The sequence below is a fragment of the Muscardinus avellanarius genome, assembly GCF_963383645.1.
Source record: "Muscardinus avellanarius genome assembly, chromosome: 2".
Classification (NCBI taxonomy): Eukaryota; Metazoa; Chordata; class Mammalia; order Rodentia; family Gliridae; genus Muscardinus; species Muscardinus avellanarius.
In genome coordinates, this window is record NC_137787.1 from 193628087 (window position 1) to 193655361 (window position 27275).

At 42.9% G+C, this 27275-nt stretch overlaps 1 protein-coding gene across 1 annotated transcript; it reads left to right on the top strand.

Moving 5' to 3' along the window:
• Window positions 1-275: 275 nt before the first annotated feature.
• LOC308258883 (DNA excision repair protein ERCC-5-like) lies at window positions 276-26910 on the top strand (the record flags this gene model as incomplete). The annotated part of the gene is made up of 15 exons (XM_080689501.1): window positions 276-363; window positions 6266-6441; window positions 8173-8288; window positions 9074-9160; window positions 10687-10747; window positions 12280-12423; window positions 14615-14822; window positions 15356-16408; window positions 17498-17733; window positions 18086-18205; window positions 18311-18524; window positions 20100-20248; window positions 23026-23224; window positions 23988-24088; window positions 26323-26910. The coding sequence occupies 15 exons, from the start codon at window positions 276-278 to the stop codon at window positions 26908-26910; spliced, it is 3540 nt and encodes a 1179-aa protein (XP_080545627.1).
• Window positions 26911-27275: the final 365 nt, after the last annotated feature.

The window sequence follows — 27275 nt, forward strand, 5'->3', positions numbered from 1 at the left end:
CGGGACTTCCGCCCGCGCTTCTCGTGGGAAGGCCGCCGAGAGACCCCATTTCTCGTGTCAGGGACCCGCTCCCCTCGGTTTACACCTTCTGCCCGCCTGTCTACCCCGCGCCCTCTCTCGGTCTTCCATCGCGAGTACAAACGTCCGGGTAAAGCGCCGGAGGAGACGAGGCCCTGCTGGGGCCGCTTCCTTCCGGCGGAAGGCGCGGGCTCCTCTTCCGCCCGGAAGGCCGCGGCTCGGCTGCTTTCGGGCCGGGAGCGCGCGGAGCCCGGGCCATGGGCGTGCAGGGGCTGTGGAAGCTGCTGGAGTGCGCGGGCCGGCAGGTCAGCCCCGAGGCGCTGGAGGGCAAGGTGCTCGCCGTCGGTATCCTGGCGTCGGCCCCGGCCCAGCGTTTCCCGGGGGTCCTTCCCGTCTCCCATCCCTTGGTGTTTCTTTAAAAAGGGGGGTAGTGTGGCCAGGTGTGTGGCGCCTCCTCCTCCTCTCTCTTGCTTTTTAATAGGTTAACTTAGTTTTTTGCGGTACTGGGAGTGGAACCCAGGCGCATTCTACCTCCGAGCTACACCCCAGTCCTATTTTTCATTCTTTATTTTGAAACAGGGTCTCACTGAGTCACAAAGCCCCGCACTAAGTAGCTGAGGCTGGCCGCGAACCCAGATCCTTGTGTCTCAGCCTCCCAAATGCTGGGATCTCACGCGTGCGCCACCACGCCCGGCTTAACTTTTATTTTGTAATTACTGTTTTTGGAATAAATTTACATGGTGCAGAATCGGGAAGCTTTCAAGAAGGAAACAGTGGATTACTTTCCTCCCAGCCCCCGTGGCGGACTCGGCAAGAACGGCAGTGTGTGAATGTTTGGTTTTGTTACTAGAATCAGTTTCATATGCTCTTTTTGAGATTTTGGTATTTTTATTCGTTACGAGTTTTTAAAATATATTTTTTTAAGGAGGCGGTGTTCTGTCTCAAGCTGATAATATCGTACATCGGTTTCTTAAATAGGTTCCAGAGTAATGTAAATGCCCTGGGCATGTGTGGGGAACGCAGAGCCCGAGTTCAGCCAAGAAGCCATTGACTTTTGATTTGATTGAGGAACCGCTATGATCTTAACAATATAACAAGATTATTATTACTTTTTGCCAACTGCATCATCCCCAGATATATCTGTACTGAAGCCCTTCTACCTCCGGGCTACACTCCCAGACCTATTTTATACTTTTTATTTGGAAACAGGGTCTCTGGAGCCAGCTGGCTCCGGAGCCAGCAAGGCTCAGAACCAGCGTGATCCTCCTGTCTCCGCCTCCCAAGCGCGGGGATTACAAGTGTGCGCCCCCACCTCCGGCTTGTGCAGGTTTTTTAAAGCATGAGCCCTGTGGCGCCCTCCAGTGGTATCCCCGTCATTGTATTGTAAAGATTACCTTATAACTCATAGTGAAGGACAGCACAGAGTTTAGTGACAGGAACCATTAGGACCTCACTGCAGCGAAGAACTACTTAAGTTTATGTTGTAGCCCTTCTAAATAATGTGTAAAACTGTTGAGATGAAAACGAAGTTCAGCATTCTAATATTTTAGGATGTCAGTAAGGAAACTGAAATTTACATTATAAATTTGTAGGCAGCTCAAAGAGGCTCATTTTGGGATGTGAAGTCATTTTTATGATGTTATTAGGCTCCCCCCCCCTCCCCCGGTACTGGGAATGGAACCCAATGGCATTCTACCTCCGAGCTACACCTCCAGCCTACTTTTTATTTTGAAACAGCGTCTCACTGAGTTGCAGAGGGCCTCACTAAGTAGCTGAGGCTGTCCGCGAACCGCAATCCTCCGGTCTCAGCTTTCTGAATGCTGGGATTACAAGCGTGCGCCACCACCCCGGCTTTATTCTTTATTTTTTGAAACAGGGTTTCACAGAGTTGCAAAGGGCCTCACTACATAGCTGAGGCTGTCCGTGAACTGCTATCCTCCTGTCTCAGCCTCCTAAATGCTGGGATTATAAGCTTGTGCCACCACGCCTGGTTTAGGCTTTTTTTAGGCTTTTTTTTTTTTTTATTACTAACAATCATGTAACTAGGGAGGTCTGTCAAAGATATGTTAGTTACAATGATTACCTGATATATATCACATAATACTTGATTACTTGCTGTATAAATGATTTTTATTTTTCATCTATGAGAATTCTAATATCTGAAATTTAGATTTTATTGTTTTATTTCTTTATTAATAAAGAGCTTATTCATAATTTTACCCGGTTCACGATTTGTTCTTGGATCTCTAAAATAAAATGTTTGGTCTTTGAACCATCTGGATAGTTAAGTGTCTTGTTTATTTACACAATTTAAATGTTTTGTGTCAAATAATATAAAATTAGTAATTTAAATTTTGTCTCTAATAGACCTGACATTTTAAAAATGCATTTAGTTATATTAGAAAACTCTTACACTCCGCTATGCATACTAGTGGAGATTAATTAAATACTAAGTCACCTAACTCTAGGATGTTGGTTCTTTCGGTCTTAACTCAGATGATATTTGGCTTTGCTGCATATTTTAAGTTTTTAGCACTTCTGGAAATTTACTTTTGCTTTAAAATAAGACAAGTCAAATTATGCAAATATTTTTAGCTTCTCATTTTTTCCCCTAAGATTTTAAAACTGGAATTCTCAACACTAGCTGAGAATTGGCACTACATAAAATAAAAAATAAGAAAAAGGTTCTGGGCATGGGGGCACACCCCTGTAATTCCAGCAATTTAGGAGGCTAAGGCAGGAGAATGGCAAGTTTGTGACCAACCAGACTCTTTTCTCAAAATATAAAGGGTTGATGTAGCTCAGTGGTAAATCACCCCCGGGACAATCCTCAATATTGTACCCCTCAAAAGAAAAGACCCGCCTATTCCTGTAGTTTAGAATTTTAGCCACATGGAGCTCAGTAATCTGTAAGCTTCAAAAGCTTCATATTACGAGATAGCAGGGTTGAGAGGTACTCAACTGTACCTCTCTGAAATTAGGTTTTCTCAATGAAAAGATGAAAGTGATGGCCACACAGAAACTTAATTAATTTGCATGTTAGTGTAGCAAGCAGATACAAGCCAAGCTGAAACATTCACCCAGTGCAGTGCAGAACAGGTTCCCCCTCTCTATGATGGAACTTGGACACCTGACCACTTCTTATGGTCTCTCTTATACCATTTGCCTTCATGGTGAGCTGTAGTAACTAGTTTAAAACTGGCTTCTTTAGAGTTTTTTCTTCACACATTCCCTGGGGTGAGCCTCGAGACACATTCTGGAAACCTCGTGGCTGTGTGCGGTGCTCTGCACACCTCAGCTCCCGCCAGCCCTGTCCTGCCACAGGGCCTTCAACAGAAGGGCTGCTGTCTCTGGGTGTTCTCATGCTCTCATTGGCCCCAGGCCATTCAGGCCTCTGCTGCTTCTTCAGATAGGCCTTCGTAACTGCCAGTCACACCTTTGTTATTTCATGATGCTCTGTTTATTTTTCTTGGCACTTAACCTACAGCCTAACATTATGTATCTAGCATTTTTTTTTTTTTATTGCTTTCCCCATTAGAATGTAAGTTCCTCGGGTAGGGGCCATACCTATTTGGTTCAGGTCTGTATTATTTGGTGCATTCCCCTTGGGTCTTAGGCCTGTACATGGTGGCGACCAAACACAGGAATAAAATAATAGTGCCATTTCTATCAGTTTTTTTACATAGTGTTTGTCTAGTCAGTTGTTGATGGGCCCACATTTTTTTTATGGTAGTAAAAGGCAGTGTACATTCACTTAAATATATAACTGTTCAACTCATTTAATAGCACATATTTATTGTCTGCTCTGTACTAGGCCCTGTGGAAGTGAGTGAGCACAGAAGTGTGGTTTGGACATGCTGTGAGCTCCTGTAGGATCAGACATCCTTTTACTCAGTGCTAAGGTCCCCAGTGCATAAAAAGCTTTCTGTCACATAATGTATTTTTGAATAGGGAAGTATAACTGGAGTTAGACATCAGTGTAGGAGAAAACCAGGCTAAGAGAAGGGAGAAAGCTTACAGGCAGAGGAAGGATGTGTGAGAAGATCCTGGAGGCAGGAAGGAGCCTAGTGGCTTAAAATGTGATAGAAACGACAAAGGCTAGATCATTCAGGTCTTGAGGGCAGAGGAGAGCTTAGGGTATTACTCTAAAGGCAAAGGGAAACTTCTAAGGGCATTTGCCATTATTGGTGGAATCACAAGTACTTTCTAGGTACATTAGAAGGTAGCATTGGTCGTAGCTGGTAATGATTGGGTGAGGAAAGACTTGCGATGCCGCTCAGTTCTGGCTTCGGGGGCCGGAGTGACAGCCCTTGAGGTGGAGCATGGGAGCTGGTGGAGAAGACACTGCGCCCAGCTTTGATCATGTGACGTTAGATGTTTATGTGAAGCCTCAGAGCGGCCCAGTTGGCTGCCAGATCTGAGGTTAGGAGAGGATTCTGGCCAGGCACGTGGACTGGGCCTGGTGTGGAGGCTAGGTAGTGCAGACCGCACGGAACAGGCCCAAGAGATCGTTGAAGAAGGCCCCCTAGTGGTGAGTTAGAGGGCTGGCAGAGACTGAAAGCAGGAAATGCAGTCAGGATGCTTGGGTCCCTCTTGTGGACAAATATAAAATGAGTTTTTTCTTTTTGTACTGGGATTGAACCCAGGGTTGTTCTCTTTCTGAGTTATACCCCCATCCTTTTATTTTATTTTATTTTTCAAACAGGATCTCGCTAAATTGCTAAGACTGTCTTCAGACCTGTAAGCCTCCTGTCTCCCAAATTCTGGAATTACAGGTATAGGCCACCACAACTGGCTTAAAATGTATTTTTAAAGATATATTTGTTAGAAAAGTTTAAATGGAAACCCCGAGAAGAAAACATAAATCACCTTGGGTTTTAGCAGAGAAGACTACTCAATATTATGATGTCTAGTTTTTTTTTTTACATTTAACATACTACATATAAGTGAAATTATACTTTATGTATTTTCATTACCTGTTACACTCCCTTTTGTAATCTTTTGGACCATCTTCCTTGACAAAAAGTGTGTATTGAGGCGTGGTGGCGCACGCTTGTAATCCCCCTTGGGAGGCGGAGACAGGAGGATCGCGCAGGTTCGAAGCCAGCTGTGCTGGCTTAAGTGACCCTGTTTCCAAAAATAAAATAGGTCTGAGAGTGTAGCCCGGAGGGAGAAGGGCTTCCAGGAACCCCAGTACCACCAAAAAAAAAAAAAAAAAAAAAAAAAAGTGTATTGAAACCTCTATTTTTTTTTTTTTTACTTTTTATTTTGAGGTACTGGAGATTGAACCCAGGGGTATTCTACTTCTGAGCCACATCCTCAGCCCTATTTTATTTTTTATTTTGGAACAGTCTCCCAAAGTTGTTGAGAGTCTTGCAAAATTGGAAAGTCTGGCCTCGAATCTGTAATCCTCCTGTCTTAGTCTCACAAGAACAAGGATTTCAGGTGTGTACTGTCATGACCAGCTGCAGCTTTTGTTTTTAGAGGCCCCTTTGATAGTCTAGCAAATCAATATATCATTATTTAGTTTTTTTTAAACCTGTTGCAAATCTTTTAGATTACTATTCATATTTTCATTATTATATACAAACATTCTTGTAAATCTTATTGTAAACCTGTGATGATGCTTGAGGAGAAGTGTCTGGAAATAGAATTCTTTTTTTTTTTTTTTTTTTTGGTGGTACTGGGGTTCCTGGAAGCCCTTCTACCTCCAGGCTACACTCCCAGACCCATTTTTATACTTTTTTATTTGGAAACAGGGTCTCTTAAACCAGCACAGCTGGCTTCGAACTTGTACGATCCTCCTGTCTCCGCCTCCCAAGTGCAGGGATTACAAGCGTGCGCCACCACGCCTGGCTGGAAATGGAATTCTTAGGTAGAGGAGGATGCAAGACTTTAAGGGCTTTGCTATGAATTGCCAAACTGTCCTTCAGAAAATTTGTGCTAGTTTACTAAAATTAGCGATCACTAGTTTCAGTTTTTAAAGAAGCAATTCTTTGCCATTAGAATAAAGAACATGTCTGTCTTTCTATGATTTAAAACTCCAGTATGCAAAGAATAGTAATAGGCTGAAATTAGGTTAGTTGACTTTAGGTAGAGTCTGTCAGAGCCAAGCATTTTAAAATTTCAGAAGAACGGTGATGTATTCTTCGTGTTCAGTGTTTGGTGATATTAGTTATTTTGAAATTAAAAGTTGTGATGGTAGGGGACAAAATTCCAAAAGTTTTTCCTTTAACGGTTCTCTCAGACATTAGCATTTGGTTAAACCAAGCGCTTAAAGGAGTCCGGGATCGCCATGGCAACTCCATAGAAAATGCTCACCTTCTCACGCTGTTTCACCGGCTCTGCAAACTCTTATTTTTCCGAATCCGTCCTATTTTTGTATTTGATGGTGATGCTCCACTGCTGAAGAAACAGACTTTGGTAAGTACTTCTTAATTTGATTTCCTTTTTAGAAATGTTATATACCACCATATATTTTGACACATAATTGATTTTTTAAGTTCAACTACTTTTTAAAATTTACCTTAGCTGGACGTGGTAGCGCACACTTATAATCCCAGTACACCAGAGGCTGAGACAGGAGGATTGCAGGTGTGTGGACAGCCTCAGCATCTTAGTGAGGTCCTCCACAACTTAGACCCTGTTTCAAAATAAAAGAGTAACATCAGGCTCGGGTATAGCTTGGAGGTAGAATGCCCCTGGGTTCCATCCCCAGTGCCATACACACGCGTGCACACACACACACACACACACACACACACACACACAATTATCTTGAACAAATAAGCATTTTTCTTAAAAAAAAGGTTATTTATGAGAGTACATCCTGGGTACAATGACAAATTCAACTTTCAGCTGAAATTACTAGAAGTCTCACAACTGAGAGATTTCCCTTTAGAGCGTCTGCGCAGGTGTCTTATATTTGTTCCCAGTGCTCAGAACATTCTGGAAAACCTACTTAGGACTTGCCTCCCTGACTGTGAGATTGGATTCCTTAGTGTTGGCAAAGGTGAGATTGCAATCCTTAGCGGTAGCTGCCTTCTTCTAAAGGTAGATTGGGTCTTAGGAGTAAGCAGTGGTATGTGGTGCCACCTGGGGACTAACGTGGGCTTTCCAAGAAGGCGACTGGGCAGGGAATGAAACTCTGGGAATGAGTTTCCTTGTTTTTCTGAAAGTGGTTAAAAAATGTTTGTTCCTCCGGGTGTGGTGGCGCATGCTTGTAATCCCTGTGTTTGGGAGGCGGAGACAGGAGGATTGTGAAGGTTTGAAGCTAGCCGCACTGGCTTAAGAGACCCTGTTTCAAAATAAAATATAAAATAGGTCTGGGAGTGTAGCCTGGAGGTAGAAGGCCCCTGGGTTCCATCCCCAGTACCACCAAAAAAAAAAAAAAAAAAAAAAAAAAAAAAGAAAGAAAATGTTTAAATGTTTGTTCAATCCATAAGAGACTGTTCCATATATCCCTAGTTGGACATTTCCTTTAAGATAATTCTGCACATTTACGATTTCTTCTTGGATTTTGATTATTGAGGGGCAGTTAAATACAAGCAGTCCATTTTTTAAGAAAGCAATATCAGAAATTGTTTTTGGCATAGCAGTTCATTTTTGTGTGTGTGTGGTATTGAGGCTTGAACTTGGGCCTTACACTGCCAAGCTAGACTCCCAGCCCTATTTTTATGTTTTATTTTGAAACAAGGTCTCACTTCGTTGCAGAAGGCCTCATGAGGTTCCTGAAGCTGGCCAGGAACCTGTGATTCTCCTGTCTCAGCCTGCCAGTGTGGGATTATAAGCCTGTGCTAACACACCCGGCTAGCAGCTAACTTTTTAGAGTTAACTTTAATGTAATGATTGATTTAGAGAAACATTTACTTAATATAATAAATTTTAGGCTCCTTGGGGGGTATTACAGGACATTTGAAAGAAACAAAGTAAATTAATAGGTTTTCAAATATATTGTACAAGTAATAGATAAAAGCTTTGAATGTCCTTTATATAGAAGAATATGAAGATATTCTTTGATACAACTATTGGGAGGGAACCAGCCATAGTCCAAAAACTCAGACAAAGTGAATTGTATGGGAAAAAAACCCCCACAGAAATGTTTTTAATAGCCAGATACCTTGAATTCAAATCTTATGTCCTGTCTTTTCATAGGCAAAAAGAAGACAGAGGAAGGATTTGGCTTCTGGGGATTCCAGAAAAACTACAGAGAAGCTTCTGAAAACATTTTTGAAAAGACAGGCTATCAAGACTGCCTTCAAAAGCAAAAGGCAAGAGGAAAATCGCAGCAGCTTTAGGGATTATTTGAAAACGATTTTATTTTCGTATCGAATTCCTGTGGTCCTCTTTTCGTAGCTAATATTAGCTCTCAGCAGAGAGAGAGCAAATGAGAGGAGTAAGTAAGATCACGTTGCATACACTTCCATCCGTTCACTCTCCTAATGATGCTGGGATTGAACCTGAGGTATTACAAATGCTTGGCAAACACTCTGCCCCACGCTACACAGCCAGCCTGACTCTTTGCTTTATTTCTTGCCACTGTGGATTGAATCCAGGGCTACTTTTCAGCCCTATTTTTTTTTATTTTTTTAAATTTTCAATTGGTGCCTTGTAGTCAAACATCTTAATGGAGTACAAGATGGTAGAGGCATACATGCACACATCACTCAGCCCGCCCCCAATCCCCACCAATTTCCTTCCCCCTTCCTTCTCTTTTTTTTAGATTTTGAAACAGGGTCTTACAAAGTTGCTGAGGCTGGCCTCGAACCTGTGATCCTCCTGTGTCAGCCTCCCAAGTACTGGGATTAACAGGTGTGCGCCACCATGCCTGGCTTTGACTCTTTCATAAAGCTTTTTATGGAGCCTGTAGTCATGATTCTGAGGAGCCCAGTGCGTTCCCTCCCTTTTTCTAGGCTGTACTTGGCTTCCATAGCAATGGCCCAGGAGGGCCGGGCCAGGCGGGGGAAGCTGTGCCCTCGAGCGGGGTTTGTGCGGCCAATGGGGGAGGATGATTGACTTAAAGTACCTCTTCATTAAAGTTGTATGTGCTTTTTAGAAATGAAGCCCTACCCAGTCTTACACAAGTTCAGAGAGAAGATGACATCTACGTTTTGCCACCTTTACAAGAGGAAGAAAAGCATAGGTAAATATTTAAGTCTTTAAGAATATTAACTTTAATCTTTGCAGTATTCAGTCAGATTTAAAACTTTGTATTATCAACATGATAAAGCATGTGGGAATTTATTAGTGCATTGAAATACACATTCTCTTTATCCTTTGTAATGTTTTTCAAAGACTCAGTTTTTTTCCCTAATCTTTGTGTTTTGGTGACTTGGGGTTCATTGTTCTCCTGTCCTGAAGCACTTCTGCTAACACTGTGCATTTAAAAATTTAGGAAGCCATGAACTTTGCTTTTTCTCCTGCTTGATGTCTTCCACCTGCTTCTCCGCTCAGCATTTTCTCTCTCACCGCCTTGCTAAAGCAGCACGTACGGCGGCATCCTTGCTAAATCCAGCAGATGCTGAGCGGCTCTCAGGGTTTCTGACCCTCAGCCCCACCTGGCTCCCTTCCCTGGCCTGCGGACCTGCTTTCTTGGCACCTCTCTGCCTGTTCCTTCGAAACAGCTGCTCCGTGAACTCCTCTCTCTCTGGTTGGCCACTCGTGCTCAGCAGCTTGGACCAGTAGGTGGAGGACCAGTGTCCTGGATCTGTCTTCATCCTCAGCCCCCATTCCTTTCCCACTGGCTCTCAAGATGGAGTAGCTCTTACGTCTGCCCAGTTCTCCCTCTCCACTGCCAGCACAGTCATCCTTTCCCAGGTTACTGGTGTACTTTCTGAACTTTTTTTTTTTTAACTGGTGATACTGGGGGTAGAACCCAGGGGCTTTCTACCTCTGGGCTATACTCCCAGACCTATTTATTTTATATTTTATTTGAAAACAGGGTCTAAGTTGCTGAGAGCCTCACTAAGTAGCCGAGGCTGGCTTCGAACCTGTGTGATCCTCCTGATTCAGCCTCCCAAGTGCGCGCCACCACTCCCGGCTGAAGTTTCTGCCATTGTACATGATCTCACCCCTTTGACAGTAACCCCACCCCACCGAGCCTGAATTGCTTTGTAATATTGAGTTCATTTTAAACCCAAGTCTGATATTGTGGTTATTTTACTTAAAACGCTTCCTAGATTCTCATATCTTGATAACACTTCACACCCATAATCACACTTTTCTAGTTTCATCCCTTGGTTTCTTCACACTGTCCACACACAAGCTTCCTTTTTCTTGTTTCCAGATAGTTATAGAACTTAGTTATTCTGCCTAGAAAACTTTCTTCCATGAACCTGTCTGTACCTTACAACGGGACACTGCATTTATTCATGGCCAACTCCAACCACTGAGATTGTAGGAAACTGCAGAAAGTCTTCATGGCTCCAAGTCGGAGTGGTGACTGCCTGTCATACCGTCAGCAACCTGCTTCCCTTGTGGTGGAAGTTATGGGGTCCTACCGTAACTGCTTACTTATGTGTGTTCCTATCAGACGGTGAGACCCCAGGAGCCCAGGTCTTGCTGTCTTATTGTTGTGCCTATGACCAGTAGTACCTTGAACTCGTAAAGAAATATTTTTGTAGCTAACTAGTCATTAAAAGTTATAGTGAATATATGCTTGACTTTCAGCTCAGAAGAGGAAGATGAAAAAGAATGGCAAGATAGAATGGTTCAAAAGCAGGCATTACAGGTATTTAAAGTCTTGGAATTTAGAATGTATTTTGTTGTTTGAAAAGGCTGACCTGAAAATGATTACTATTAATTAGGCAGTATAAACTTATTAAGGTCTCTTTTCATTGTGTGTATATTTCTGTGTGCATATATGTGTACATGTGCATATAGATATACAAATATATATTCATATACATACACATGGAATTTTCCATATATTATTTACATCCAGAATAAACCATTTTCTCTAGTCACTGAGAAACTTTCCAATAAATAGTAATATAGACTGTGTAGAATCTAGAAAATATACCACCTATAAATAACTTGTAACATTATATCACATTAGAGATCATTTCTATCCCCCTCCCCAGCCTCATACAGTTGAATACTTGAGGGTATATATTTAGGTATGTTTATATACTGAATGTACATATGTACATATGCTTGTGCTTATGTATGTGAGTGTATTCTAGCTATCCATGGCTATGTAACTTAGTGGTGTGGAAATGGGCATTTTTTAATCTAATTCTGCATGGTCCTGGGGTGGTGAGCTCAGTTAGCCACTTCTTTCTTGGAGTCCCCCCTGCAGTGGCCCTTAGGGGCCAGGACTGCTTTCTAAGCCTCCTCCCTTGCAAGTGTGGTGGTTGACGTTGGCTGTCTTAGACTTCACTGAGGCTGGCCACCACGTAGCATCCATTGGTCCTGGGCCTTTCCCCAGCATACTGTGTTCTGAGGCAGGCATTCCAAAAGAAAGTTCCAGGCAGGAGCTACTTTCCCTTTCTGCCAAGCTTTGGAAGTTGCACGGTGAGAAGCCAGTTCCTAACACCACTGCCTATTTAAGAAGATAATTCAAACTGTCCACGGGCTGGCTTCAGATTGTCAAAGAATCTGTGGACGTGTTTTAAAACTATCACCACACATATTTTAACAAATAATGTTTTTACAAATTGATGTTGTACTATATATACAAGGTTTTTCTTTTTTTGAGATACTAGGGATGGAACATAGGAGCATTCTACCTCTGAGCTGCACCCCCAGCCCTAATTTTCATTCTTTATTTTGAAACAGGGTCTCACTGAGTTGTGGAGGAGCTTGCTAAGTAGCCGAGGCTGGCCACGAACCTGCAATCCTCCTGTCTCAGCCTCCCAAGTACTGGGATTGCATGCATGTGCCACCATGCCCGGTACAAGTTTTTTATTTTATTTTATTTTATTTATTTATTTTTGGTGGTACTGGGGTTCCTGGAAGCCCTTGAACCTCCGGGCTACACTCCCAGACCTATTTTATATTTTTATTTGGAAACAGGGTCTCCTAAGCCAGCGCGCGGCTGGCTTCGAACCTGTGCGATCCTCCTGTTTCTGCCTCCCAAGCGCGGGGATTACAAGCGTGCGCCTCCACGCCCGGCTTGTACAAGTTTTTTAAATGAACATTTTCTCAAGTTTCTTAGTGTAGCAGGATGTCATTTGATTCTCCAATTCATTATATGTAACAGTGAATATAACTAAGTGTTTGAAATGTAAAGTTCATGGCAAGACCTTTTATTTTTTACAGGAAGAGTTCTTTCATAATCCCCACTCGATAGATATTGAGTCTGAGGACTTCAGCAGCCTGCCGCCTGAAGTAAAGCATGAAATCTTGACTGATATGAAAGAATTTACCAAACGAAGAAGAACATTATTTGAAACAATGCCAGAGGTAAAACAAATATACAGTAGTACATTCATGCAAAACTTTTCATGAGAAAGAAAATTGCAAGCAATACTTACACAGTATTTTAGTATCTAGCACACATTACCTGTTCATCCTAGAGATCCCGTGAGGCCTCCTTTAAGTCTGTGCCTGAGCTCAGAGAAGTCTTCTTGATTTTCCTGAGACTAGGTCTCTTTCTCCTTCTCTGTGTTCTCATAGCACCCTGCAGTGTTGCTTCATGTTTTCAGCACCAAAACATGCCTATCTTCTCACCTTTCTATTTTCAGCACGTAGATCAGTATGTCTCCCATAATCAGTGTCCAGTATGTGCTTAGTGATCAATCCTTAGGTTAATTCACAGAAGTTATTTTAAGCCAGAATAAACATTGTCTATAAAAACTAATAGTGTGAGCCGGGCGTGGTGGCGCACACTTGTAATCCCAGCATTTGGGAGGCTAAGACAGGAGGATCACAGTTCACAGCCAGCCTCAGCTACTTAAGCCCTTTGCAACTCAGTGAGACCCTGTTTCAAAATAAAGACTAAAAAATAGAGCTGAGGGTGTAGCTCAGAGGTAGAATGCCCCTGGGTTCCATCCCCAGTACCACTAAAACTAAGTAAATAAATACATACATAAAAAAATTAAAACAAAATACAGCTGAGGGTGTAGATCAGAGTTAGAATGCCCCTAGGTTCCAACCCCAGTACTGCAAAAAAAAAAAAAAAAAAAAAAGCATTATGAGATCTGATCATCCTGGAAAACTATATGTGCTACCTGGAAACTCTTGGTGTGTCTCCTCTGCAACAATCGTAGAGATGCCCCAGGATTTGCATGTGTCCCCCTCTTTCTGGACAGTGGGAACAGGGATTCTTGAACTTGGTCACCTGATGACTTGGTCACAGAAGCCTGGGAAGGGTAGGTGTGTGGAGCATGTCTCCTGATCAGGCTGCCAATGATTACTGAATTTCTGTTGCCTTAATTGCTCTTTTTGTGTGTGTATGTGTGTGTGGTACTGGGGATGGAACCCATGGGCATTTTACCTTTGAGCTACACCCCCAGCCCTATTTTTGTTTTTTTATTCTTTATTTTGAAACAAGGTCTCACTGAGTTGCAAAGGGCCTCACTAAATACCTGAGGCTGTCCGCGGACCGCGATCCTCCTGTTTCAGCCTCCCGAATGCTGGGATTACAAGCGTGCGTCACCATGCCCGGCTGATTGCCTCTTCTTGATCTCTCCCTGCAATCATGGCGTGTGGGGCTGGGAGGCTGTAAGGTCATGTGGAGCGGCAGCTCATTGCTTATCTAATTCTGACAGAATAGAGAAGTCCTGAGTCAGCCAGATTGGGCCTTTGTGTCCCCTAGACCAGGTGAGACGGTGATATGGCTAATAGCAGTGGGGGAGGGGATTAGTAATAATCGCAACAGCAGCAGATGCCAGTGTGGTAAAGCAATCGCTTTTGGTTTCAGTTCTACCGCTTACCAGCCACGTGACTCTGGGGTGGCTATTGAACCTCATTTGTAGAAAGAGAGGATGAAGTGTCTCCTAGGATGGTTGTGAGTTTACACAAATGTGCCAAATGCTTTATAAATGTTAACTGTTATTAATAGCTGTGACGGCTGTGATTATTGTGTGTCTTCCATGGGGCCGTGGAAGATTGTGCAAAGCACTTTACTTGCATATTTACTTGCCTTCTACAGGACTGTCTGTGTGTTGAGCCATAATCAAGATTGTCACTTGATTAAATCATAAGCAGTACTCAGAGTTTCTTTCGATTAATTATTTTTGCTTTAAAGATTATTTTTAAGCTGGGCGTGGTGGCGCACACTTGTAATCCCAGCATTCGGGAGGCTGAGACCTGAGGATCGCGGTTCTCCGACAGCCTCAGCTACTTAGTGAGGCCCTCTGCAGCTCAGTAAGACCCGGTTTCAAAATAAAGAATAAAAAATAGGGCAGGGGTGTAGCTTGGAGGTCGAATGCCCCTGGGTTCCATCCTCAGACCTGCAAAAAAGAAAGAAAAAAAAGATTATTTTTAAGAAGGCATTTATAAGATTTCCTAGTAATTAGCTTTTATTCTTATCATATGACACTACCACCTATGAAAAAAACAATTATTTGTCTCCTTTTGGGGAAAGTGGTGGAAATGTGGTATTATTATCTGTATCAAACGTTAAAAATAACTTTGTTACTTTTGACTTTAGGAGTCCAATGACTTTTCACAGTATCAACTCAAAGGATTGCTCAAAAAAAACTATTTAAACCAGCACATAGAGAACGTTCAAAAGGAAATGAACCAGCAACACTCAGGGCAAATCCAGAGGCAGTACGAAGAGGAAGGAGGCTTTTTGAAGGAGGTGGAGTCAAGGAGGGTGGTCTCTGAAGACACTTCACATTACATCTTGATAAAAGGTACCAGGTACTATTTTATTTGACAGTTAAAAAGCAAAATAATAGCCAGTACATAGGAGGCTGAGACAGGAGGATCGTAGGTTTGAGGACAGCTTCAGCAAATAGTGAGACTCATCAATCCATTGAGACCCTGTTTAAAAAAATAAAATAGGGCTGGAGGTGCTGCTCGGAGGGAGAATGTCTCTGGATTCAATCCCCAGTACAACAAACAAACAAACAAACAAACAAAATGTTCTGCCTCTGAATTCAGGAAACTACCAGCCCTAGATAATGTTAATGAAGTCCTGCTTATATCATGCAATTATACATAGTCATTAATGGATTAACTGCTACAGTGCCAACCAGTTTAAAAAAATATGAGTTGTCTAGTCAACTAATGAACTAATTCACTAATTTATCAACTAACTATTCTTTGCTGTTTAAGTAAAATGTCTGACTTCACTTACGGTAACCAGTATTCTCCTGTTCACCTTACCAGAAGTGTGTGGTCATGATGTAGAACCATAGTGATAAATGTTTGCATTTTCCTTAAGGTATTCAAGCCAAGAAAGCTGTTGAAGTGGATCCAGGGTCTCTTCCTTCTTCCAGCAAAATGCACAGCATGTCCCGTGACACAAAGTCATCTTCCTGTGAAAACCTGAAGCCCAAGGCAGAGCCCGAGGCAGAGCAGGAGGCTGGCCCTCCTTCCCCCAGAACTTTGCTAGCTATGCAGGCAGCCATGCTGGAGAGCAGCTCGGAGGAGGAGCTGGAGGGTGGAGGGCAGAGCTGGCGGCGCCAGCAGAGTGCAGACCAAGGCTCCATCTCCCCCAGGACGCTCGCCGCCATCCAGAGAGCTCTGGAAGACAATGGGGACGATTCACAGACTGGGGGCTTAGGAGTGAAGACGCTACTTACGCACAGTCCCTGCGAGGCCCATGGAGAAGGGCGTAAGGAGAGAGCTGGAGGAGAGCCGGCTCCCTCAGCCAGGTGTGGAGAGGAGCCCAGAGCCAGCACCACTAGTGACCCAGCGCTGGAGGACGCAGCCCAGTCTCTGAGCCCCGCTGCTCCTGCAGGCAGAGAAGCTCCTCTTACAGAAGGGCAGATGTCCCCTATTCACCCAGCGGATGGAGCCCCTGGGACGGCCGAAGGGTCTGCGGCCAAGGGTGGAAGCGGTCCGCCCATGTGGGCTCTCCCAGGGCTTCCGCACAGCGGTGCAGCTGGCCCGGCCAGGGCAAGGGAACCGACACAGGCCGCCTCAGTGAGCAGGACGGCCTCAGCCAAAGAGCTCTGGCCGCAGAACGAACTTTGCCCACCCGAGAGTAAATTTGATTCCTCTGCTCTTTCAAGTGAGGATGAAACAGAAGGGAGGCAAAATCCTGCTTCTGAAGACACTGGCACTGTCGTGGGGCCAGCGAGGAGCACAGGAAGTGTCCCCACAGGGGTGGTGGGTCACCTAGAAGGCGCAGCACCTACGGCCGCGGAGCTCGGGAACCTCCTGACAGCTGCCCCAGGAGCCGAGCCAGCTGCACCCGTAGACCTGGAGCTCGCCTCAGTCGCAGAGTCCTTGCAGCCAGTGCAGGTGGAGTCTGAGGACAGCGACTCTGAGGGTAGGTGCTGTGCTAACCTGGGGCGCTGGGTTGCAGGCCCTCTCTGTGCTTGGAGCCCCGAGCCAGCCCCTGTCCAGTTCCCACTGTTTGCAAATGAGAGAACAGCCAGAAAGGATGGTGACAAGCATAGGACTGCACCCCTGAGGTTTCTCGTTTCACTATTTTTTATTTTTTCAGTACTAGGGGTTGAACCCAGGGGTGATCTACCACTGAGCTACGTGCCAGCCCTTTATATTTTTTATTTTGAGACAGGTTCTCTGGAAGTTACTCAGGCTAACTTCAAGCTTGTGATGCCCTGCCTCGGGAGGCCTTCTGAGTAGCTGGGCGTAGAGGCGAAGGCCACTGTGCCTGGCTGGCATTGCCTCTCAATGGCCCCTGGCGGCACTGCAGGAGACAGGAAGAGAGTGGAGAAGGCTTGGGAGAGGAAGAGCTGTTTCTCCAGAGTTCTTTCCGACATAGTCTTTGGCTTCTTTCTTATTAAGTTACTGTCTGGGATGGACTCCTTGCTCTGTTCATAGTGAAATAGAATAGGAATAAATGTAACCATCTCTATGATTATTTTTATACTTTGAAAATTCTCCTTTTTGAACTTTTAAGACAATATTAGTTAGAACATAGGTGTATGAAGTTTAATATGCAAGTCTTTGAGAGTTTTGTTTCTACTTTCTATAATTTTTAGTACTGGGAATTGAACCCAGGGACATTCTACCTCTGAGCTATACCCTCAGTCCTTTTTATGTTTTATTTTGAAATGTGGTCTCACTAAATTGCCGAGGTTAGCCTTGAACCTACAGTCTTCCTGTCTGAGCCTCCCAGGTTCTGGGAGTACAGAGTATAGGTGTGAGCCACCACGCCTCATGTTGGTTCTTACTTTCAAAGATAGTTTATCTTATTGAAAAGGCTTGTTTTAAAGTTACAGGCATTTGTGATTAAATTAGTTTAATAATTACCTGTTAATTATAGGTTTTCTGCTGTACTCAAATCTTTTATTTGGGGGCACAATGTCTGATTCTTTAGCTAGCTCCGGAGGATCTAGGATAATGTTAACGTTTCAGTTGCAGATGAGGTGGCCTTATTCTTTTGGTACAGGAAGTTTCATTGAAGTGCAGAGTATGACTGGTGATGATGAGCTCCAGGATGAATTGAGTGAAGCTTCCCAACCTCCCTGTGAACAACTCGAGGAGGATTCGAGAGGAGCCGAGGAGGAGGCCACTGGCGACACACACAGCCTTTCCCAGGACCCCCCAGGAAGCCAGGACTCGGAGAGCGACCCCCCACAAGAAGCTGAAAGAGATGCCCTTGATGAATGGCAAGATATTAATTTGGTAATGACCTAACATCATGTTTTAGCTTTCTGCTAAGGAAGCCAAGTTAAGCAGCATTTGAGTTTTAAGGAGTTGCTGGATGAGTATTCATTAGGTGTTTGCGGTGCATCTCATTGCCAGTGCCTCCTTTTTAACATAGGTTACTACTGCCTGGGATGGGCTCCATTTTCTATGTGATTTAGTAAGGGAACTCAAGAGATATTACAGTCTTGCACAGAAATCCAAGTAGAATACTTCCTAAGGAGAAAAACCTTACTGGTCATTTCAGACTAAATGCAGGCTTTTGCTAACACAAGAAGTTAATTGCATTATTAATACTAATGCAATAATACAATGAAAACCACTTTTATAGGAGGAGCTGGATGCGCTGGAGAGCAGCCTCTTAGAACAACAGAATTCACTGAAAGCTCAAAAGCAGCAGCAAGAACGAGTCGCTGCCACTGTCACGGGACAGATGTTCCTGGAAAGCCAGGTTTGTTTACCGTGAGGGGAGGGGGGACGGAGGCAGGCACGCGCTGCTCCCCCTGGCGGCCAGGCCTGTAGCGCACAACCCGGCTGTGCTGTGTCCCGGCTGCAGGAGCTCCTGCGCCTCTTTGGAGTCCCCTACATCGAGGCGCCCATGGAGGCCGAGGCGCAGTGTGCCATCCTGGACCTCACCGACCAGACCTCCGGAACCATCACCGACGACAGTGATGTCTGGCTGTTTGGAGCACGACATGTCTATAAGAACTTTTTTAATAAAAACAAGTTTGTAGAGTATTACCAGTATGTCGACTTTCACAACCAATTAGGTAAGACTACAGATTATGATGACTTCCTGGAATTTACCTTTGAAGTTTGCCTTGTGAGTTATTTTTGTCTAGGGAATTAATGTGATGCGTAACTGGACCTGCTAGGTGCATGCACGCATTCCTGTAGGTGGTCTTTTCTTTACATGGAGAAGTAGGACTTTGAGCACTGACTTAAGTTAACGTCCCAGTTTGTCTAGGCCTTTTCTGCTGGTGCTCTTCTGATCTGGTTAGTTGACTGGTTATTACAGATCTCCAGAGATGGGGATGGGGGAAGCAGACAGGAGTCACCCCCGCATGGGCCTCTGTCGTTTTCAGTACTGATTATTTGTTTTTCTATTCACCTAGCAAATATCAACTGAGTGACTCATGTGTGCCAGTTTTTTTAAATTTTTTTGGTGTGTGTGTGGTACTGGGGATGACCCCAGGGTCATTCTACCTCTGAGCTCTACCCCCAGCCCTATTTGTTAGTCATTATTTTGAAACAGGGTCTCACTAAGTAGCTGAGGCTGTCCTCAAACTGTGGTCCTCCCAAAACAGAGATGAAACAGTCTAGTAGGAGTAACAGATTAAGTAAACACAGAAGTCATGATTTGTCGACGGTGTATGTAAAAACATAGCAGGGAAGAAAGGAGAAATGGGTTGCAGTCACTGAGAATACGTGTGCTGTACCAGACAGAGTTGTCAGGAAAGGCTTTACTCCTCTTAGCCCAGGAGAGAGCCTGCCAGTGGTGTGGACAGAACTCTTCCGAGGAGCAGGGCAGAGGGGCAGGTGCAAAGGCCCCAAGGCAGACTCCAGCTGGTGCGCACCGCAGAAGAAGGATGGCAAGGGTTAACGTAGGAGAGCAGGTAGAGGCCGATGCCAGCAGGGTCTTGAGTGTGCACCCTCTGGGGTGGAGCGTGAGAGGCAGGGCTCCAGGAGGACCCCAGGTCCTCAGCGGCTGGTAGAGGGGACTCACTGCCAGCAAGACCAGGGAGACTTGAGGGAGAGCAGAGCAGGGACACAGGAGGAGTTCAGGAGAGAGGCCATCGGGTGCCCAGGGGAGATATGAGGTTGATAGCTGGATGTATGTGTTTGTGGTTCAGAGAGCCAGACCAGAGAGCTAAGTTTGAAGGGCTACATATAGAGGGAATTTAAAAGTTTAAAAATCCTACAGATGCCATTTAAAATATATTCTATCTCCCTATACAGTTGTCAGGTGTCCTGTGTAATGGGAGAAGGGAAGAGGGAAACACCCTAATGATGTACGTTCACAAACATACCAAAATCAGTCTCTAAGCAGAATGTGAAAAAGAGGGAGGGGGGAAGGAGTGGGGTGGGGATTGGGGCAGGGCCAAATGAGTGAAATATGCATGTATGCCTCTACCATTCTGTACATTAAGATGTGTGGCTACAATGTACCAATAAAAATAAAAAAAAATAAATGCACAGATCAAAAAATATTGTTTTCAAATAATAAAAAAGGGTATCTTTGCATATCTTTGCATGTGTACATGAAATTTATTTAATAAAATGTTTACAAATGCTACATAATAAATATTTATGAAGTAAATAGTAAAAAATTATTTCTCTTGTAGGATTGGACCGGAACAAATTAATCAATCTGGCCTATCTGCTCGGAAGTGATTATACAGATGGAATACCAACCGTAGGTTGTGTTACAGCCATGGAGATTCTCAATGAATTCCCTGGACATGGCCTGGAACCTCTCTTAAAATTCTCGCAAGTTCCTTTTTCATTTCTTTAATTTGGGTGCTCATATAAATATACTTATTAACAAGTAGAACTTTTTTAAGTCATGAAATGTCACAAATCACTGTTCACTGAGAAAACATCAGGAGATGTTGGCTGGGGTTTCTGGAGGTTGTGCCGTATTTACAGTGCAACTTAGTAATTTTGAAGACTCTGAGATGGTAGGAGTTATGAGCATGTCTGTAAGGTTTTTTTCCTTGGGATGGGGATGTAGCTAAATGGCAGAGTGCTTACCTAGCATGTAAGAGGCCCTGGGTTTGATTTCTAGAAACACACACACACACACACACACACACACACACACACACACAAGAAAGAAAAATAAACAATTCAAGCATCATAAAATTTACCCCTTGAAAGTGTACATTTCTGTGGAGTTTAGTATATTTACATACTAGACTGTGATAGCATTGTTTGTTTTTCTGGCACTGGAAATTGAACCCAGGGGCTTTCTACCTCCCAGCTATACTCCTAGCTCTTTTTAATTTTTGTTTTGCAATAGGGTGTCAGTAAGTTGCTGAGGGTCATGCCATGTTGCCAAGGAGAGCCTCGAACTGGGATTGCAGACGTATACCCTCATGCCTGGCTAGTTAATATTTTTTATCTCTCTTCTCATACTTATTGTTGATGAAATTTATAGTAGCTCATAGATCATAGTAGGCAAATAACTCAAAAGACTATAAATAACTATTATACAGATGAAATAAATACATAAAATATTATGTATCCACAAAATATGCATTAAAGGATGTATGTTGGCATTTTGGTGTAATTTAGACTTTTCTGTCAAGCACATTATACTTGTATACGTCATATATACATACTCTAGTGTAAGTGTGTATTACATCTTTCTATAAACATGGACAGGTGCTCTATACTTTTTAGTGACGTTCAGCAGTTTCTCGCCTTGGTCCAGGGAGCAGTGTGGCCTCCCTGGGCCAGGAGGTTTGGGATGCGGTGAGTGAGCTAGAATGCGTAGGGAGCCAGGGGCACTGAGCCTGTCACCTTGCTTTTTGTTCTCATCTGACTGTGCTCAGCCTCCTTGGTCAGTTTTTAAAGTGGAACTTCTTTGGGCCAGCAGGCTGAGTTCAGTTAGCTGCATTTTGGGGAGATTTCTCTTCTCTTCTCTTCTCTTCTCTTCTCTTCTCTTCTCTTCTCTTCTCTTCTCTCTCTCTCTCTCTCTCTCTCTCTCTCTCTCTCTCTCTCTCTCTCTCTCTGAAAATACTAGGCCCAAGTTCCTAAATAGTCTGAAATAAGCTGGGATAACAGTACTTTTCTCTCCTGGCACAAATCCTTCATTTTTATCATACGGTCACCATTTATGCTCCACTGCCTCCTGCAGCTAATCTGGTTTATGCCACCTTTCCTAACTTTATGTTAAGTGCCTAGTCCTCTTGCTTTGAGGAATCTCTTTGGCTTGATAAGCTCCCAATGTGTTGTGTACATTTTATAATTCTAGCTAGAAATCATGGCTATATGTAAAAGATGAAGATTTGAAAGTAAAGTGGGGAAAAATATAGGTATTCCCCCAGTGCACTCTTGGAGCAGTGCTATAAAAGTTAGGAAGGAAGATTATAATTGTCATTGCATTTTGATACTATCATGAAGACTGCAGTTAGTTTATTCAACACTAGGTGGCACTCCTGCACCAGAGAGGTGGAAAGCAGACTAAGAACAACCACTCCATGAATTGTGACTTGGTTCCTAATACTAGTAAGTGTGAAAAGCAGTGGAACTAAGATACACTTAAGTCTTTTTAAGGTTCCGCTGAGTACAGAGACTGCTGAAGATTAAATTTATGTTTTTAACTTTTATGCTGTTCACTTTTCCTAATAGTATACATTTTTTTTTTTTTTTTGGGTAATGCCTTGCAAATTATACCTCAGTGGCTTCATATAGCAAAGGCCATTGATTTTGCATGAGGTTCGGTCAGGATTCATGGGAGTGTTTTGTTTTTGTTCGAGTGGAACAGCTCAAGGATCTTCTTGCGATGGCTGACTCGTGTTAGCCAGGCAACCTGTCAGCTGGGAGGCTGGACAGATGCACTGTCTGGTCTAGGGCCTCTTCACGAGCTTGGGCTTCCTCACAGCATGGCGGCTCCTTCCAGGAGCCAGGAAAGGGCCGGTGGAGAGCTTCTCCCTCAGGCAGTGCCTCTTCTTGTTTGTGGTATGAGTTGGTCGGTTGGTCCTTGAACATCTTCACTCACTCCCTGGGAAGGAGAGTCAGAAACATACGGCTTCCTTTAGCTTGCCATAACAGCTGAGTGCTAGGATGGAAACACCTGGAAACTGGGTAAACCTTGAAGAAGAAACTGTGTCCTTGTTCAGAACATGCCTAGCACACAAGAATCGCTTTTACTACTTCAGGTGTCTGTTTTACCTTTTTTCTTTCTCCATATACATACATATATTTTTTTGGAAACAGGGTCTCACTAACTTACTGAGAGCCTCATTGAGTTTCTGAGGCTGGCTTTGAACCTGCAATCCTCTTGCCTGGGCCTTCCAAGTACTAGGATTATAAGTGTGCACCGCCACGCACAGCCCACATAATATGTTTACCACACTAACACAGAGTAAACATTCAAGAAATGTTTATTATCACTCTCCTTTGTGACTAATGATACCAAAGGTAATAGTCAGTGTTCTGTGCATACATCTGTGGTTTGTGTTGGAGTTAGAACTTGAATTTCCACTGCAGGACTTTATCTCCAGTTCCTGAACTGTAACGTTGCCTTGTTAACTCTCCAGAGAGTGGTGGCAAGAAGCTCAGAAAAATAAGAAGATAAGACCCAATCCTCATGACACCAAAGTGAAAAAGAAGTTACGGAAGCTGCAGCTGGCACCTGGCTTTCCGAACCCAGCCGTTGCGGAAGCCTACCTCAGGCCTGTGGTGGACGACTCCAGGGGCTCGTTCCTGTGGGGAAAGCCTGATATTGACAAGATCAGAGAATATCCTTTGTCTCTTAACACTAAGGCACACTGAGCCATGGATGTGTTTGGTTTAAAACTTAGGGAACAGGAACTTGGATCATTTCCCCCCAATACCTCATTCATCTAAGACTCTTTTTAGTTCCTTTTCTCTCTCAGTGTTAAAGAGGATCTTCATTTTATATAAGCATTAATACCATTCATAGGCACAACCACATACTTAAGTATTTTTTATTCTGAAAGAATAGCAAAAATGATTTATTTTTTATTTATTTTTTATTTTTTGCAGAGCTGGGGACAGAAGCTAGGTCCTTAACACATGCTAGGCAAGTGCTCTACCACTGAGCTACATCCCAACCCAAGATGATTAATTTTGTCTTTTTTATTACTGGCTTTCCATTCTGTACACTTAAATAATTGTTTTTATGGGTTCTTAGAGAGTTAAAGTAGAATTTTTATAATTAGTTTATTTTTTTCTCTCAAAGAAATATATAACATCTAAAACTTGTTTTTATCCTAGGTCAGACTTTTTTCAGTTACAAGTCTTTGATGTCCTACAGTGGGGGTAGATTATCTTCTGTCTTAGGAAGTTGAAAAGAATGTACTGCAAGATGATCATGTCAAAACAATTTATTTGTTATCCTTTTATTTTACCACTCTAATCTTTATAAATATGAAAAATTTTATAAATATGAAAATCTTTGAAGATACATGGAATGTAATCAAAAGGGGTCTTGGGGCCTTTTTATTTATCTCTTGCCTAAATGCCTTTAAAAACATTTATAGTCTTAACTGCCTGCACATTTTGTCAGCGGTATTTCGGCTGGAACAGGACAAAGACGGATGAATCTCTGTTTCCAGTACTAAAGCAGCTGAGTGCCCAGCAGGTAATCCTGGTGGCTCTTCCTGAGCTTAGGCCGAAGGGTGAGCTTAGGCTATGATGAGCAGATGTTAAAGACCACACATTTAACTCTTATTTTGGGGCATCTAGCATACATTTTAAAATGATGACATGTCTTAGATAAAGAATGAAGGAAAATGAGAAGAGGAAAAACTGGACTTTGTTTTTATTTTCCAGTGTCACTCTTAGGGTTAGACTGTGGTGTTCTCTCTTCATTCGGACTTTGAGAGCAACACTAGGCTGATATTTGATTTCTCAGTGAAGTATTTTTGATTAATTTGGAGTTGTTTTTAATTTTTTGAAGTATAGGAAGTATCCAATCCAAAACAGTTCTGATCATTGAAGTTCCTTCGAGTACTTGGACTGTTTTAATTTATAATAGAATCTTTATAAGTAGAAGGTCACTCATTAGAGTATATCACTTAGATTTGTAAGAGAAAAGAGCCCTTTGGTGTGGCTTTCTCTTCCCCTGGAAACGTAACAGCAGCTCGCTTTATTATTCCTACTTGATAAAACAAGTCTTCTCCTACGTCAAAGCAATCCACAAAACACATATGCAGACGAACCATTTTGCAGAAATGAGACCATATCTTTTAAGATAATTAAGTCAATTTCCATTAAGTTTGGTAAATTTTAAAAATAAAAAACAACTTACGTAAACAACATTTCTAAGAGTTTCCTTTTGTTTATCTGATGCCTTTTATCTACTGGACACACTATTAGCCAACCAAGAATGAAAGCTGTTATGTTTTTGTTTTTGTTTTGGTGGCACTGGGAATTGAACTCAAGGACATTCTTCCTCTGAGCTATGCTCCCAGACCTTTTAATTAATTAATTAATTAATTATTTATTTATTTAGTGGTACTGAGGATTGAATTCAGGGGCATTCTACCTCCGAGCTATACCCCTAGGCCTATTTTTTATTCTTTTTTTGAAACAGGGTCTCACTGAGTTGCAAAGGGCCTCAATAAGTAGCTGACGCTGGCCACGAACTGTGATCCTCCTGTCTCGACTTCTCAAATGCTGGGATTACAAGTGTGTGCCACCACGCCTGGATCTGAAAGCTCGCTCTTAGTGACTGGTTACTCCTTAATTTCCAATAAACTTTGTTGTAATACTTTTCCCCCTTCTCTTTATAGAACCTAATATAAGTTTCTTTCTCTGAAATTGAAAAGTTAAGCCAAGGAATTAAAACTACCTATTATCTACCTTGTCTAACACAGATGTTAGCATTTTTTAAAAAAATTCCCACATTTATTTTTTTAATCATACATAAATGTAGCTAATTTCTTCTTTGCTTTTCATTACTTCAGATGACCAGTTTATATTTTATTAGTGAGACTAAAATTAGTTCTGTTTTCTTGTTAATACTTTGGTTTTTCTGGTTTTCATATATAATGTGAAGTTTCCTCTCCCAAGCTTCCATTTCCCCCTCTCCTCTCCCTTCTCTACCCGTCCATGCTCCACTGGCCTCTCCCCTCATGAATGCTCTTTTCTTTCCTGTTATCTCTCTGTATGACCCTTGACTCTGTGCGTCTGGCGGATCTCACTTAGTGTAATGTTCTCTAGTTCTCTCCGTTTCCCTGCAAATGCTGCCGTTTGTTCTCTATGGCCGAGTAAAACTCTGTTGTGTATATACCATATTTTTTGTCCATTCATCTGATGAATAAAATTCTAAAAAATTTAAAAATGTGAAAATATATTACGATAGATGTTAGGTCTAAAGTTTTTCTCATGCGTAACTATTTTTGAGTATTTTCTCCAAAGTGAATTTGCTGAACAAAAGGTGTGAATATTTCTTACAGATCTTAATATATACTGTGAGCTGTCCTCCTAAATTATATGAGAACATTTTTCACAGAAGGGTACAGTAGTACTTAGAGACAAACCTGCGGAAATTTTATTGCTTTTAAAGAGATGATATATTTGACATAGAAAAAATATTTAGTATTCTTTGAGTAGCTAAGAAGAGATGTATTATTTGCGATGTGGACCGAGAACTTAGTTGTCAGAGTTGATGGAAGCGCTGCTTTAAGTATAGCTTATAAATTACTGAACTTACTGTCAGTAACTCATTGGGAGAGAACTAGCTTATGGGAGAAAATGAATTAGTATTCTTTGAAATAATTTGTCATCCAGTGTACGTGATCAAGGTTGAGCTTATCAGTTTGGTTTAGAAACTTTACCTGTCTGATCCGTTGTTATTTTGTTTTACTTTAGACACAGCTCCGAATCGATTCTTTCTTTAGATTAGCTCAACAAGAAAAACAAGATGCTAAACGCATCAAGAGCCAGAGACTCAGCAGAGCCGTGACTTGTCTGCTGAGGAAGGAACGGGAAGAGACTGCCAGCGAGATCGCAGCAGCCTCCGTTGCTATGGAGAAAGAGTTTGAGATCCTTGACGAGGCAAAAGAAAAAACCCAGAAGAGAGGCCTCACGAAGAAATCAAAGGAGGCATCAAGCCTGAAAAGAAGGAGGCTGTCAGATTGTAGGCGAGAGAATAAGCACGGTGGGTTTTTGGGGGAGGCCTACCTCTCGGAAACATCTGGCACCTCTTCAGGCGAGGATGCTGAACGTTTGCCTCTGACGAGCCAGCAAGGGAGAAAAGCAGCTGGAGAGCCGAGAACCAGCTCTCCCGGTTCCCAAGACTCGGAGAAAGATGCGGGTGTGAGGGACCAGGGTGTGGCCACAAGCAGCTCCAGTGAGGATGATGGGCTGGGCGCACAGGCCTGCTTAGTCACTGCCAGGCCTGTGTTTGGGAAGAAGAAGGGGAAACTGAGGTGTGGAAGGGGAAGAAGGAAAACCTAATCAGAAGTGGGATTCTTTATAATCATGTAGAGCAACATTCTGTAATGAATTTGTGAGGATATAATAAATCAAATGTATTTGTATGGTCTTCGTATTTAGTGTGTGCTTTTACAGAGTAATAGAGGCTAACCCTGACAGTGTTTCAGCAGTCACTTTCTTCTAGTGTTTTCTTTTCTTTTTTTTTTTTTTTTAAGGTGTGCACTTTATTGAACTGGTCTCAAGTCAGTTGTAACAGGTAAGCCCTGGCTGCCTCCAACACCTCAGCCCACTCCCAGGGAGACCAAAAGCCTTCATACATCTCAAGTTGGGGGACAAAAAGTTGGGAGGCCTTGATGGCTGACCATTCAAAATAAAACAAAATAAAA